General features: G+C 43.3%; 1 protein-coding gene across 1 annotated transcript in view; it reads right to left on the bottom strand.

Moving 5' to 3' along the window:
- The window catches only part of pex14 (peroxisomal biogenesis factor 14), a 105,066-nt gene that overhangs the window by 13,279 nt on the left and 77,420 nt on the right, over positions 1-14,367 (bottom strand). Inside the window, exon 6 of the mRNA XM_024375656.2 lies at positions 12,095-12,197. Coding sequence (XP_024231424.1) covers positions 12,095-12,197 — 103 coding nt within the window. The remainder of the gene's footprint in view (positions 1-12,094; positions 12,198-14,367) is intronic.

The following is a 14,367-nucleotide window of genomic DNA, read 5'->3' as shown; positions in this document are numbered from 1 at the left end:
TTGCAATTGCAGTTGGTTTTGGTTGTGTTTCGGATTGTGTTTTGCCCAATAGGAAATGAATGGTGAATCATGTCATTTTGGAGTCACTTTTATTGTAAATAACAATATAAGATGTTTCTGACCTGTTTCAGAACACTACAATAACGTGGATGCTATTTCGATGAGAAATAATCATGAATGAATTGTGAATAACGATGAGTGAGAAATGTACAGAGGCACAAAGATCATACGCCCCCAAAACTGTTAACCTCCCCTGTTATTGGTAATGGTGAGAGGTTTGCATTCTTTTGAGGGTATGATATTTCTTCATGATTGTGGGGGTATTATCATCATTATTCATGATTCAGTCATAATTATCAGTAATCATGGTAGCATCCACATTAATGTAGAAGTGTTCAGAAACATCTTCTATTCTTATTTACAATAAAAGTGACTCAAAAATGACAAAACATTAATCCCCACTCAGTTCCTATTGGGCAAAACAAAATCCAAAACAAAACTGCAAATGCAAAGCAAACTGCAAATGCATCAAACAAGTTTTTAGTCACAAGCTTGATCTAGTCATTACATGCTAGGAATATGCAACAAATTCTACACTTTTGACTACTTTAATACATAATACATGAATTTGTCAAAATACTTACGACTTCTTCAAAAGGGGGGACAAGATATATAAAGTGCTTTCATTTCTAAATGTTAAAAACAGACATGTATGAAAATACCCTCAAATAAAAGGTGACATTCTGTACCGTTGGAAAATTCTGGTTGAAAGACTCCCGGAATAATGTGGGAATAAGCAGGAAATCTAAAATCCTCATACCACTATTTTGGAAAAACAATTTCTGGGTCAATTTTCCAGAGCCCACAACCTTGTCTGCCCCCCAAAAAAAAAAAAAAGTGTTAGTGACTTCAGGGTATGTAAACTTCACATTTAGTTGCCCAATGCTCATTACTGTAAATGGCTACTGCGACACCACAATACATCAACAGTTCCAGATGTTGGAGTGAAGTCGCTAGCCACTACGACTATACTTTCAAAATGATCATTGAGACTGAGGCGCAAAGAGTAAACTGCTTGTGCAGATCTTGCATGCCACCATTTTAGTCCATCCAGTTCTTAGCCACTGTGTATTGTTACCCCTCGCTATCGCAGATAGAAGCCAAGAATAATGAGGTCAATGACTTTGGCTGGCTTGAATCATCAGAAGGAGACTTTGTAGCTGGGCAAGAGCATGAATTTGAGAGACAGAGCAGGGGCTCGCAGCTGCTGCCGAAGTGGCCGACATTGTGTATTCAGTAAATTATTCAGTAAATACCTCCATATAATGTACACTACATATGTCCAGGCCTGTCTCCGCCTTTAATGGCCAGCTGGTCACCAATATGGTTCCCACTGACAAAGAGGGCCAAACAACCGCACAATTCCATTACAGGCTGTGTGTGCTGAAGTGCTTCCAAGACCCATTCATTAATTGTCCGTGTGAAGTTGTAGGGAAATCATAATGGGAGTCAAGGCCCTACTCTGGGCGAAGAGAGTAATGCAGTTGTATTCAAAAGGATACATCACTTCATTGCGCCCGGCACTAGAGCAATACATGAACTTTAACAAAAGGGGTTCAAGCAATTGGCAGCCAGGCAGTCGGACGCTATTACTCAGCGTTGTGAAGAGAAAGAGGGAGAGAAGGGGGGGCTCTCAGTGTAATTGCAAACCCTCTCCCCAACTGTTAACTGCAACAGTCATTAACTACAATAGCAGCTTGGCTACTGCAGTCACAGCAAATTAGTTTGCCGTGGTGACTGAGGGAAACGACAGTGGGTTTTCCATGAGAGGGCTTAAGGTCTGGAATATCAGCTCCCTACGGAATACAAGGGACTCTTATCACGGAATCGGTTCTTTAACAATAAACAAAACAGGACTTATGTTACGGAGGAAATGTGTTTGCATAGCTGGGGCCAAAATGACAATAAAATAACTAATTTGTTAATCAGATTGCGGGAGGCACACCTTGCACACAATCTCATACAATTGACACGCACCCTGCCAGCTATCCACCTTCCTAAAACACAATAGAACGGTAAGATCCGATCAAACTGACAGTATGAGCACTTTCCATTCACATTCCTTCCTTGACTGTATGTAATTCAGTTTGTTTGATTGGATGATATAAACTCAGCAACAACAAAAAAACGTCCTCTCACTGTCAACTGCGTTTATTTTCATCAAACTTAACGTGTAAATATTTGTATGAACATAAGATTGAACAACTGAGACAAACTGAACAAGTTCCACAGACATGTTACTAACAGAAATGGAATAATGTGTCCCTGAACAAGGGGGGGTCAAAATCAAAAGCAACAGTCAGCTGCATTAAGTACTGCAGTGCATCTCCTATTCATGGACTGCACCAGATTTGCCAGTTCTTGCTGTGAGATGTTACCCCACTCTTCCACCATGGCACCTGCAAGTTCCTGGACATTTCTGGGGGGGAATGGCCCTAGCCCTCACACTCTGATCAAACAGGTCCCAGATGTGCTCAATGGGATTGAGATCCGGGCCCTTTGCTGGCCATGGCAGAACACTGACATTCCTGTCTTGCAGGAAATCACGCACAGAACGAGCAGTATGGCTGGTTGCATTGTCATGCTGGAGGGTCATGTCAGGATGAGCCTGCAGGAAGGGTACCACATGAGGGAGGAGGATGTCTTCCCTGTAACGCACAGCATTGAGATTGCCTGCAATGACAACAAGCTCAGTCCGATGATGCTGTGACACACCGCCCCAGACCATGACGGACCCTCCACCTCCAAATCGATCCCGCTCCAGAGTATAGGCCTCGGTGTAACGCTCATTACTTCGAAGATAAACGCGAATCCGACCATCACCCCTAGTGAGACAAAACCGCGACTCACCAGCGAAGAGCACTTTTTGCCAGTCCTGTCTGGTGCAGCGAAGGTCGGTTTGTGCCCATAGGCGACGTTGTTGCCGGTGATGTCTGGTGAGGACCTGCCTTACAACCGGCCTACAAGCCCTCAGTCCAGCCTCTCTCAGCCTATTGCGGACAGTCTGAGCACTGATGGAGGGATTGTGTGTCCCTGGTGTAACTCAGGTAGTTGTTGTTGCCATCCTGTACCTGTCCCGCAGGTGTGATGTTCGGATGTACCGATCCTGTGCAGGTGTTGTTACACATGGTCTGCCACTGCGAGGACGATCAGCTGTCCGTCCTGTCTCCCTGTAGAGCTGTCTTAGGCGTTTCACAGTACGGACATTGCAATTTATTGCCCTAGCCAAATCTGCAGTCCTCATGCCTCTTTGCAGCATGCCTAAGGCACGTTCACGCAGATGAGTAGGGACCCTGGGCATCTTTCTTTTGGTGTTTTTTAGAGTCAGTAGAAAGGCCTCTTTAGTGTCCTAAGTTTTCATAACTGTGACCTTAATTGCCTACCGTCTGTAAGCTGTTAAGTGTCTTAATTCCACAGGTGCATGTTCATTAATTGTTTAGGGTTCATTGAACATGCATGGGAAACAGTGTTTAAACCCTTTACAATGAAGATCTGTGAAGTTATTTGGATTTTACGAATTATGTTTGAAAGACAGGGTCTTTTTTGCTGAGTTTATACTGAACAGAAATATGAAAGCAACTTGCAAGAATTTCAAAGATTATATGTACTGTAACTCATTACAAAGGAAATCAATCAATTATTTAGGCCCTGATCTATGGATTTTACAACTGGGCAGGGGCTCAGCCATGGGTGGGCCTGGGAGGGCATAGGTCCACCTAATTAGGAGCCAGGCCCACCCACTGGGGATCCAGGCCCAGGCAATGAGATTCTCGCCACAAAAGGGCTTTATTACAGACAGAAATACTCCTCAGTTTCATCAGCTGTTTGGATGGCTGGTCTCAGACCTCAATGGCTGGTCTCAATCTCGCAGGTGAGGAAGCTGGATTTGGATGTCCTGTGCTGGCGTGGTTACACGTGGTCTGCGATTGTAAGGCCGGTTGGACGTACTGACAAATTCTCTAAAACGATCTTGGAGGCGGCTTATGGTAGAGAAATTAACATAAGAATTCTCTGGCAACAGCTCTGGTGGACATTCCTGCAATCAGCATGCCAATTGTACACTCCCTCAAAACTGAAGACTTCTGTGGCATTGTGTTGTATGACAAAACCTCACATTTTAGAGTGGCATTTTATTGACCCCAGCACAAGCTGCACCTGTGTAATGATCATGCTGTTTAATCAGCTTCTTGATATGCCACACCTGTCAGGTGGATGGATTATCTTGGCAAATAAGAAATGCTCACTAACAAGGATGTAAACAAAGGTATGCACAAAATCTGGGATATTTTATTTCAGCTAATGAAACATTTGCCATTTGATTAATTTGATTAATTGTTCAGCAGTCTTACGGCTTGGGGGTAGAAGCTGTTAAAGGAGCCTTTTGGTCCAAGACTTGGCGCTCCGGTACCGCTTGTCGTGCGGTAGCAGAGAGAACAGTCTATGGGTGACCGGAGTTTTTGACCATTTTTTGGGCTTTCCTCTGACACCGCCTAGTATATAGGTCCTGGATGGCAGGAAGCTTGGCCCCAGTGATATACTGGGCCGTACCCACTACCCTCTGTAGTGCCTTGCGGTCAGGTGCAGAGCAGGTGCCATACCAGGCGGTGATGCAATCCGTCAGGATGCTCTCGATGGGGGCAGCTGTTGAACATTTTGAGGATCTGGGGACCCATGATAAATATTTTCAGTCTCCTGAGGGGGAAAAGCTGTTGTCGTGCCCTCTTCACAACTGTCTTGGTGTGTTTGGACCATGAAAGTTTGTTGGTGATGTGGACACTAAGGAACATGAAGCTCTCAACTGGCTCTACTACAGCCCCGTCGATGTTAATGGGGGCCTGTTTGGCCCGCCTTTTCCTGTAGTCCACGACTTGCAGTCCTTTGTCTTGCTCACATTGACGGAGAGGTTGTTGTCCTGGCACCACTCTGCCAGGTCTCTGACGTCCTCCCTATAGGTTGTCTCATCGTTGTCGGTAATCAGGCCTACCACTGTTGTGTCATCAGCAGACTTAATGATGGTGTTGGAGTCGTTTGGCCACGCAGTCGTGGGTGAAGAGGGCATACAGGAGGGGACTAAGCACGCACCCCTGAGGGGGCCCAGTGTTGAGGATCAACTTGGCAGATGTGTTGTTGCCTACCCTTACCACCTGGTGGGGCCCGTCAGGAAGTCCAGGATCGAGTTGCAGAGGGAGGCGTTTAGTTCCAGGGTCCTTAGCTTAGTGATGAGCTTTGTGGGCACTATGGTGTTGAACGCTAAGCTGTAGCCAATGAACAGCATTCTCACATAGGTGATCCTTTTGTCCAGGTGGGAAAGGGCAGTGTAGAGTGTGATTGAGATTGCGTCATCTATGGATCTGTTGAGGTGGTATGCGAATTGGAGTGGGTATAGGGTATCCAGGATGATGCGGTTTTGGTGAGCCATGATCAACCTTTCAAAGACTTAATGGCGACCAACATGAGTGCAACTGGACGGTAATCATTTAGGCAGGTTACTTTCGCTTCCTTGGGCACAGGGACTATGGTGGTCTGCTTGAAACATGTAGGTATTACAGACTCGGTCAGGGAGAGGTTGAAAAGTCCCGGTAATCTGTCTGGCCCCGCGGTTTTGTAAATGTTGACCTATTTGCTCAAATCGGCTACCAAGAGCGTTATCACACAGTCATCCGGAACAGCTGGTGCTCTCATGCATGTTTCAGCGTTGCTTGCCTCAAAGCGAGCATAAAAAGGCATTTAGCTGGTCTAGTAGGCTCGCATCACTGAGAAGCTCGCGGCAAGGTTTCCATTTGTAGTCTGTAATAGTTTTCAAGCCCTGGCACATCCAACGAGAGTCAGAGACGGTGGAGTAGGATTCAATATTAATCCTGTTTTGACGCTTTGCATGTTTGATGGTTTGTCTAAGAGCGAAGCAGGATTTCTTATTAGCGTCCGGATTAGTGTCCCTCTCCTTGAAAGCAGCAGCTCTAGGCTTTAGCTTGATGCGGATGTTGCCTGTAATCCATGGCTTCTGGTTGGGATATGTACATATGGTCACTGTGGGGACGACGTCGTCAATGCACTTATTGATGAAGCCGATGACTGAGGTGGTATACTCCTCAATGCCACTGGATGAATCCCGGAACATATTCTCATCTGTGCTAGCAAAACAGTCCTGCAGTGTAGCATCCGCATCATCTGACACACACCCCCACCCCTCGTCTTACCAGACGTAGCTTCTCTGTCCTGCCGCTGCATGGAAAATCCAGCCAGCTCAAGATTATCCGTGTTGTCGTTCAGCCACGACTTGTGATCATTGTTACATGATCGCAAACTAACTAGATGCTTGGCATCACTCTGCAAGAAGAGTTTGTCATATTAACAATGTACCATTGCTGAAGGACTGGCATTTAGAAAATTAAAGGGATAATCCATTCAAAAACTATTGTTACTTATGTTAATACAATCCCAACTGCATGCCAGCAGCAAGGTTGTTATAGTAGTTTTGATTTTTATTTGAAATTCAGTTTAGTTTCAGTTTTTTTTTTCAGATAAACTAAATAAATAAAACAGTGTAAGTTTTATTTAAAAAAAAAATATTTTGTTTGTAAATTGTAAGATGGCGCCGATGGGGTTCCTTTGGAAACTGTGAGGTATTATTTCTTACATTGTTAGCCGAGAAAACCTTGAGTATTATTATATACAGCCGGGAAGAACTATTGGAAATCAGTGACCAGGAATGACCAGGAATACGACTTTCCCAAAGCGGATCCTTGTCTTCACCTCCCAGGGCATTTGAACTGATTCCAGAGGCTGACCGAAAACAACGGCGTGGAAGAAGAAGGTACCGGAGCAGTCCCTAGTAAACAAAGTCAACGTAATTAGGGCAAGAGTTGCTTTCCAAAGAGATATCCGAGATTGTAACATACTCTGTTCACAGACACATGGCTAGCTAGGGACATGCTGTCAGAGTCCGTACAGCCAACAGGATTTTCAGTGCATCGCGCCGACAGGAACAAACATTTTTCCGGTAAGAAGAAGGGTGTGGGTGTATGTTTCATCATTAATGACTCATGGTGTAATTATAACAACATACAAGAACTCAATTCCTTTTGTTCACCTGACCTAGAATTCCTCACAATCAAATGGCGACCGTATTATCTCCCAAAAGAACTCTCCTCGGTTATCATCACAGCCATGTATATCCCCCCGCAAGCGGATACCAAGACGGACATCAAGGAACTTTATGCAAACTGGAAACCATATCGTTACAGCCTTATTCTAAAATTGATTAAATTGTTTTTTTCCCCTCATCAATCTATAGATAATCCTCAATAATGGCAAAGCAAAAACTGTCTATAATTTTTTGCACATTTATAAAATAAAAAAAACAGATATCACATTTACATAAGTATTCAGACCCTTTACTCAGTACTTTGTTGATGCACCTTTGACAGCAATTAAAGACTTGAGTCTTCAGGGGTATGACGCTACAAGCTTGGCACACCTGTATTTGGGGAGTTTCTCCCATTCTTCTCTGCAGATCCCCTCAAGCTCTGTCAGGTTGGATGGGGAGCGTAGCTGCACAGCTATTTTCAGGTCTCTCCAGAGATGTTCGATCGGGATCAAATCCGGGCTCTGGCTGGGTCACAAGGGCATTCAGAGACTTGTCCCAAAGCTACCCTTGCATTATCTTGGCTGTGTGCTTAGGGTCGTTGTCTTGTTGGAAATTTGAACCGTCGCCCCTCAGTCTGAGGTCCTGAGCACTCTGGAGCAGGTTTTCATCAAGGATCTCTCTGAACCTTACTCCATTCATCTTTCTGTCGATCCTGACTAGTCTCCCAGTGCCTGCCGCTGAAAAATATCTCCACAACATGATGCTGCCACCACCATGCTTCACCATAGGGATGGTGCCAGGTTTCCTCCAGACGTGAAGCTTGGCATTCAGGCCAAAGAGTTTAATCTTGGTTTCATCAGACATGAGAATCTTGTTTCTCATGGTCTGAGAGTCCTTTTGGTGCCTTTAGGCAAACTCCAAGCGGGCTGTCTTGTGCCTTTTACTGAGGAGTGGCTTCCATCTGGCCACTCTACCATAAAGACCTGATTGGTGGAGTGCTGCACAGATTTGATTTATTTAACTAGGCAAGTCAGTTAAGAACAAATTCCTATTTACAATGACGGTCTACCCCGGCCAAACCCGGACGACACTGGGCCAGATGTGCACCGCCCTATGGGGCTCCCAAACACAATATGATTTAGCCTGGATTTGAACCATGGACTGTAGTGACGCCTCTTGCACTCAGATGCAGTGCCTTAGACCAATGTGCCACTTGGGAGCCCTTTAAATGACGGTTGTCCTTCTGGAAGGTTCTCCCATCTCCACAGAGGAACTCTATCAGAGGGACCATCGGTTTCTTGATCATTTCCCTGACCAAGGCCATTCTCTCCCAATTGCTCAGTTTGCCTGGGCGGTGGTTCCAAACTTCCTCCATTCGGCTATTTCAGCCACAACGGTTGCTGACAGGCACACAGCCATGCAATCTCCATAGAAAACATTGGCAGAAGAATGGACTTACTGAAGAGCTCAATGACATTCAACATGGCAATGTCATAGGATGCCCCCTTTCCAACAAGTCAGTTTTTCACATTTCTGCCCTGCTAGAGCTGCCCCGGTCAACTGTATGTGCTGTTATTGTGAAGTAGAAACGTCTACGAGCAACAACGCCTCAGGATGCCAGGAGAACGCTACCTGCACCAATGAAGTGCCAACTGTAAAGTTTGGTGGAGGAGGAATAATGGTCTGGGGCTGTTTTTCATGGTTCAGGTTAGGCCCCTTAGTTCCAGTGAAGGGAAATCTTAACACTACGGCATACAATGACATTCTAGACGTTTATGCGCTTCCAACTTTGTGGCAACAGTTTGGTGAAGGCCCTTTCCTGTTTCAGCAGGACAATGCCCTGAGCACAAAGCGAAGTCCATAAAGAAATGGTTTGTCAAGATCGGTGTGGAAGAACTTGACTGGCCTGAACCAAGCCCTGACCTCAACCCCATCGAACACCTTTGGGATGAATTGGAATGCCGACTGCGAGCTAAGCCCAACATCAGTGCCCGACCTCACTAATGCTCGTGGCTGAATGGAAACAAGTCCCCGCAGCAATGTTTCAACATCTAGTGGAAATCCTTTCCAGAAGAGTGGAGGCTGTTACAGAGCAGCAAAGAGTGGACCAACTCTATATTAATGCCCATGATTTTATAATGAGATGTTCGGCGAGCAGGTGTCCACATACTTTTGGTCATGTAGTGTACATGTGATATTTGAGGCCCTCTATCACTAAGTGATGTACACAAATCCCAGCTAGCACACAACATTCTGAGAACCATATGTTTCTTAGAGATTGGTGAGAGTGTAGTTGTCCTATGGTTATTTTGTGCAGGATACCCAGCAAGCACATCATTTTGTGAGAACCATATATTTCATAGGTGGGAATTTCAGTACTTCAGCATAACCTTTCAAAAGCTTTCCCCATGGTTCTATTTAAAGGCATGTTTTCAGAAAGTTAAGAAACTACGTTTTTCTGTGGGAATTTCAGTACTTTTCTCAGAACATTAAGACAACTTTCCATAACAAACTAATTGGCAAAACCTGATCTTAACGAGTGCTTGTTTGCTTTGAAATGTGGTCTGTTTCAATAAACTAAAATGAACAGCTTTGCATGTGTACAAAGAATTTACATTGCATGCTAGCTCCATCCTGGTGGCACAGTTGACTAATTCTATGTATAAAGAAAATATCATAGGTTTGAATGTCACTGACACTGTGCCACAATAAAAAATAAAATGTGTCTGCATGATTAATGCCTAAGAAAATGAATTTCCATGTGTCCTATCTGTGCTTGGAGTTCAAACAGTGAACCCAAACTAAGCTAAAAGTGTTACTCAAAGTCTTATTGAACCATGTTCTCAGATCGTTATTTAAATACCTTCAACTAACTTATAATATTTGTTCTCAGAACCTCCCTGCAACCTAAAAATGAAGGTTCCCAGAGCAGGAGAAATCACTTTTGTTTCCCAGAACGTATTAAAACAAACGTTCATTTTTAACAGTCAGCAAACTTAAGGCTTCGTTCCCAGAACCAATGGGAAACCAAAAACTTGCGTTACAACAACTTCCAAGGAACCAAATGTGGTTGCTGGGATTATATTATGATTTCAGTTTGTGAGTGTGTGATATGGGTGTTAGATACAGTACATGTTTATTTCGACATTGTGAAAAACGCACACCTATTTAGGCGAGGTGCTAGCTAGCGGAGTGGAACACTTAAAAAATAAAGGAGAGCCGCACACTCTAGGAGCACAGATGCAAAGTTTCGACAGACATTACAAAGAAAACATTTTTAGAAACAATGCAGACCTGGATTCAAATACATGTGTATTGAGTATCTGGTATTAAAATACTTTTTCTGTGTATTTGAGAATATTTAAGTACTTTTAAATGCATGGGAGTGTATTTGAGTCAGTGTTTTTGATTATTTTCATATACTTTCCAAGTGTATTTTCAAATACATTAAAAGTCAGATAAAATATAAAATCGGAATACTTTCTTTGAATGTATTTGAAATATTTTTGAAATATTATTTGAACCCAGGTTTGAAACAATGGCAACACTGCCATGTTGATCTGAGCCTTGCTGTTGGAAAACCACATTAGTGTCTTACTTTTGGCTGTAGCAGATGCACACACCCCGACTTCACTCCTGGACTTCTGTCTACATTCGGATACTTTAATCTTACCAATAAAATGCGGCCAACATCTACAGTGATGCTTGTGGCAACATCATCTGGCTGAGTCTACCTTTAAATGATAAAGTCAATCTCAATGTGACCAGCCAGATTCAGAAGCTTGAGAACCCCATTGAAAAACCCACTTACACCCCACTTACAAAAAAAAAATATTACATCATTTTTTATTGTAGTTAGTTTTGGAGTCAAAGTTAATAGTTTCAGTATAGTTTTAGTTTTTGAAACAGGTTTGTTAATTATTTTATTTCAGATTTTAAAAAATTAGGTGAATATACAAGTAAAATAGTTGCACTGTAGAGCCCTGGTAAAGGGTTATTTGAATTGTCAGCAAACGTGAACCCTACTTGAAATAAACCTACCCTTGAAATCTTGTTGTTGATTTGTGGTTGCATTTTTTCAACCCCAAAATCCATTGATGTTCAATGTCAGTACATTGAAAATAAATTACATGAGGTTGATAGGTTGGTTCAACATACTTATGCCCTGTGTGGGTATAGCTTCTACTATGCTTTTGATTCATCAGTACCTCCTCTTCTCATGATTCAACCGCATACCTCTTACGGGACTATTTCACTAAGTGTGATCAACTCTTCTGTCTCAAACCAAGAGATCCATCTCGCTCAAATTAAAAGAGACGTGGAAAAAACAGCCCAGAGTTGAACAACGCGACGCTAATAAGACAAAAGTTGCTCTCTGAGGTGTCCCTCGTTCACGCTTCTTCCCACCATGTTTAATTACACTGACGCCGAGCGAGGGATGCATCTCTTTCTTCCCTCCCCCCAACGTTCTCTCACTCTCACACTCAGTTTCTGACAGCCAGGTTGAGATTCCTCACCTGTCCAACATGGGAGACGCACCTGTCACTGCACACTTAATCACTAGGCCCTGCGCTGAGACCAGCCGCCAAGCATCACACTTCCCAGTGCAAAATTAAAATGAACTTTCTCACCACCGAGAGAGAGAGAGAGACAGAGGGCGAGACAGCGGTATAGAGAGAGAAAGAGGGTGGGTGGGAAGGAGGGAGGTAGGGAGTGACAAAAAAAAGTTGTCATTTCCCAACCCCTCATTAATATTCTGAGGTTAAGAGCTTTTCAGCGAAACGTAATTAATTGAGGCCGAGCCTGACAGTAAACAAGCAATTTCAAATTAAAGCAAAATGACAGCAGAGTCGTTTGTTAAAAACACGCGGCGGCGATTTTGGCGACAGATAAATGACGGAAAATGTTAAGGAGGGAGGGAGAAGTGATGAAGATATTAATCTTCACCTGTCTGTGTCAGCGTGCCACTCATCTCGGCGATGTTGCTCTCGATTCTCTGCAGATGCTTCTTGTCCTCTTTGCTGCCCATAATGAGGGGAAGGATGTATTTCTGCAATTAAAAACATGACATGCTATTACACTTCTTGCCAGGAAGGGAGAGAAAGGGTGTGTTCTAAATGGAACCCCATTCCCTATATAGCGCACTACTTTTGACCAGGACCCAGGGGGTTCTAGACAAAAGTAGTGCACCATATAGGGAGCCATTTGTTACACAGATTGAGAGACAGGGCAGGGCATGTTAAGCAGTTTCAACTCTGAATGGACAAAGTCAATGTCTTATGTTATCACAGTGTGGCCTAAACTGTCTAAAGGTCAATGTTGTAGATTCAGATTTTCACCTGAAAAAAGGAACCAATAAACAAATGAACTGCAGACTGCTTAAGGAAATTCAACTATTGGTGTGGAAAAGGATACTGAGGGGAGGAGGTAACATCTGACAAAGTGACAGAAAATGCTAAACCTACAGTATACCCAGAATATCAATTTCTCACCACTGTTTTAATATCGAAAGACATGATTGAATTGAGCGATAGCACATGTACAGTACCATTCAAAAGTTTGGACACACCCACTCATTCCAGGGTTTTTCTTTATTTGTACTATTTTCTACATTGTAGAATAATAGTGAAGACCTCAACACTATGAAATAACACATATAGAGGCATGTAGTAACCAAAAAAAGGGTTAAACAAAAAGTGTGCAAAGCTGTCATTAAGGCAAAGGGTGGCTACTTTGAAGAATCTCAAATATAAAATATATTTTGTTTAAAAAATAAGAAGAAATTGGTTACTAAATTATTCCATATGTGTCATTTCATAGTTTTGATGTCTTCACTATTTTTCTAATATGTATATAGTAAAAATAAAGAAAAACCCTGGAATGAGTAGGTGTGTCCAAACGTTTGACTGGTACTGTGTTTCATTGCTAGTTTAGACAAAACTTTGTGATCCAATGTGAATGTGGTGGCCAGATGAGACATGAGAAGGCTGACTGTGTCGATGACAGTCATAGGTTGGCTTCATTATTAGACTACACAACGTTATAAAATGTTTCGCAACAGACGATGAAAAGCATTGAACAAGTCTAGCTAGTCCCTCCCTGTTTCAGTTTGTTTTTTTTCATTTGATGAATGAACACAACCCTAGAAACATGTGCGTAGTTGAACTCTGCACATGTTAAATGGGCCTCTAGACCAGGGATACTCAAATACACTGAACAAAAATATATGCGCAACATGCAAAGTGTTGGTCCCATGTCTCATGAGCCGAAATAAAAGATCCCAGGACATTTCCATACGCACAAAAAGCTTCTTTTTCTCGTTTTGTTCACAAATTTGTTTACATCCCTGTTAAGTCAGCATTTCTTGACAAAATCCTCCATCTACCTGACAGGTGTGGCATATCAAGAAGCTGATTAAACAGCATGGTCATTACACAGGTGCAATAAAAAGGATGCTCTAAAATGTGCAGTTTTGTAAGATAACACAATGCCACAGATATCTCAAGTTTAGAGGGAGCGTGTAATTGGCATGCTAACTGCAGGAATGTCCACCAGAGCTGTTGCCAGAGAATTTCATGTTAATTTCTCTACCATAAGCCGCCTCCAACGTTGTTTTAGAGAATTTAGCAGTATGTCCAACCGGCATCACAACAGCATGTGTAACCATGCCAGCCCAGGACCTTCACATGCAGCTTCTTCACCTGTGGGATCGTCTGAGACCAGCCACCTGGGCAGCTGATGAAACTGTGGGATTGCACAACTGAAGAACTTCTGTACAAACTGTCTCAGGGAAGCTCATCTGCGTGCTCGTCGTCCTCACCACAGTCTTGACCTGACTGCAGTTTGGCGTCGTAACCGACTTCTGTGGGCAAATACTCACCTTCGATGGCCACTGGCACGCAGGAGAAGTATGCTCTTCATGGCTGAATCCCGGTTTCAACTGTACCGGGCAGACAGCATGTATGGCGTCATGTGGGCGAGCGGTTTGCTGATGTCAATGTTATGAACAGAATGCCCCATGGTAGCGTTATGGTATGGGCAGGCATAAGCTACAGAAAAAGAACACCATTGCATTTTGTCCATGGCAATTTGAATGCACAGAGATACCGTGATGAGATTCTGAGGCTCGTTGTTGAGCCAATTCATCCGCAGCCATCACCTCATGTTTCAGCATGATAATACACAGCCCCAAGTCGCAAGGATCTGTACACAATTCCTGG

The sequence above is a fragment of the Oncorhynchus tshawytscha genome, linkage group LG16 (genome assembly GCF_018296145.1).
Source record: "Oncorhynchus tshawytscha isolate Ot180627B linkage group LG16, Otsh_v2.0, whole genome shotgun sequence".
Lineage (NCBI taxonomy): Eukaryota > Metazoa > Chordata > Actinopteri > Salmoniformes > Salmonidae > Oncorhynchus > Oncorhynchus tshawytscha.
The sequence above is the reverse complement of the archived record's forward strand: the minus strand, read 5'-3'. Positions and strand labels throughout refer to the sequence as shown.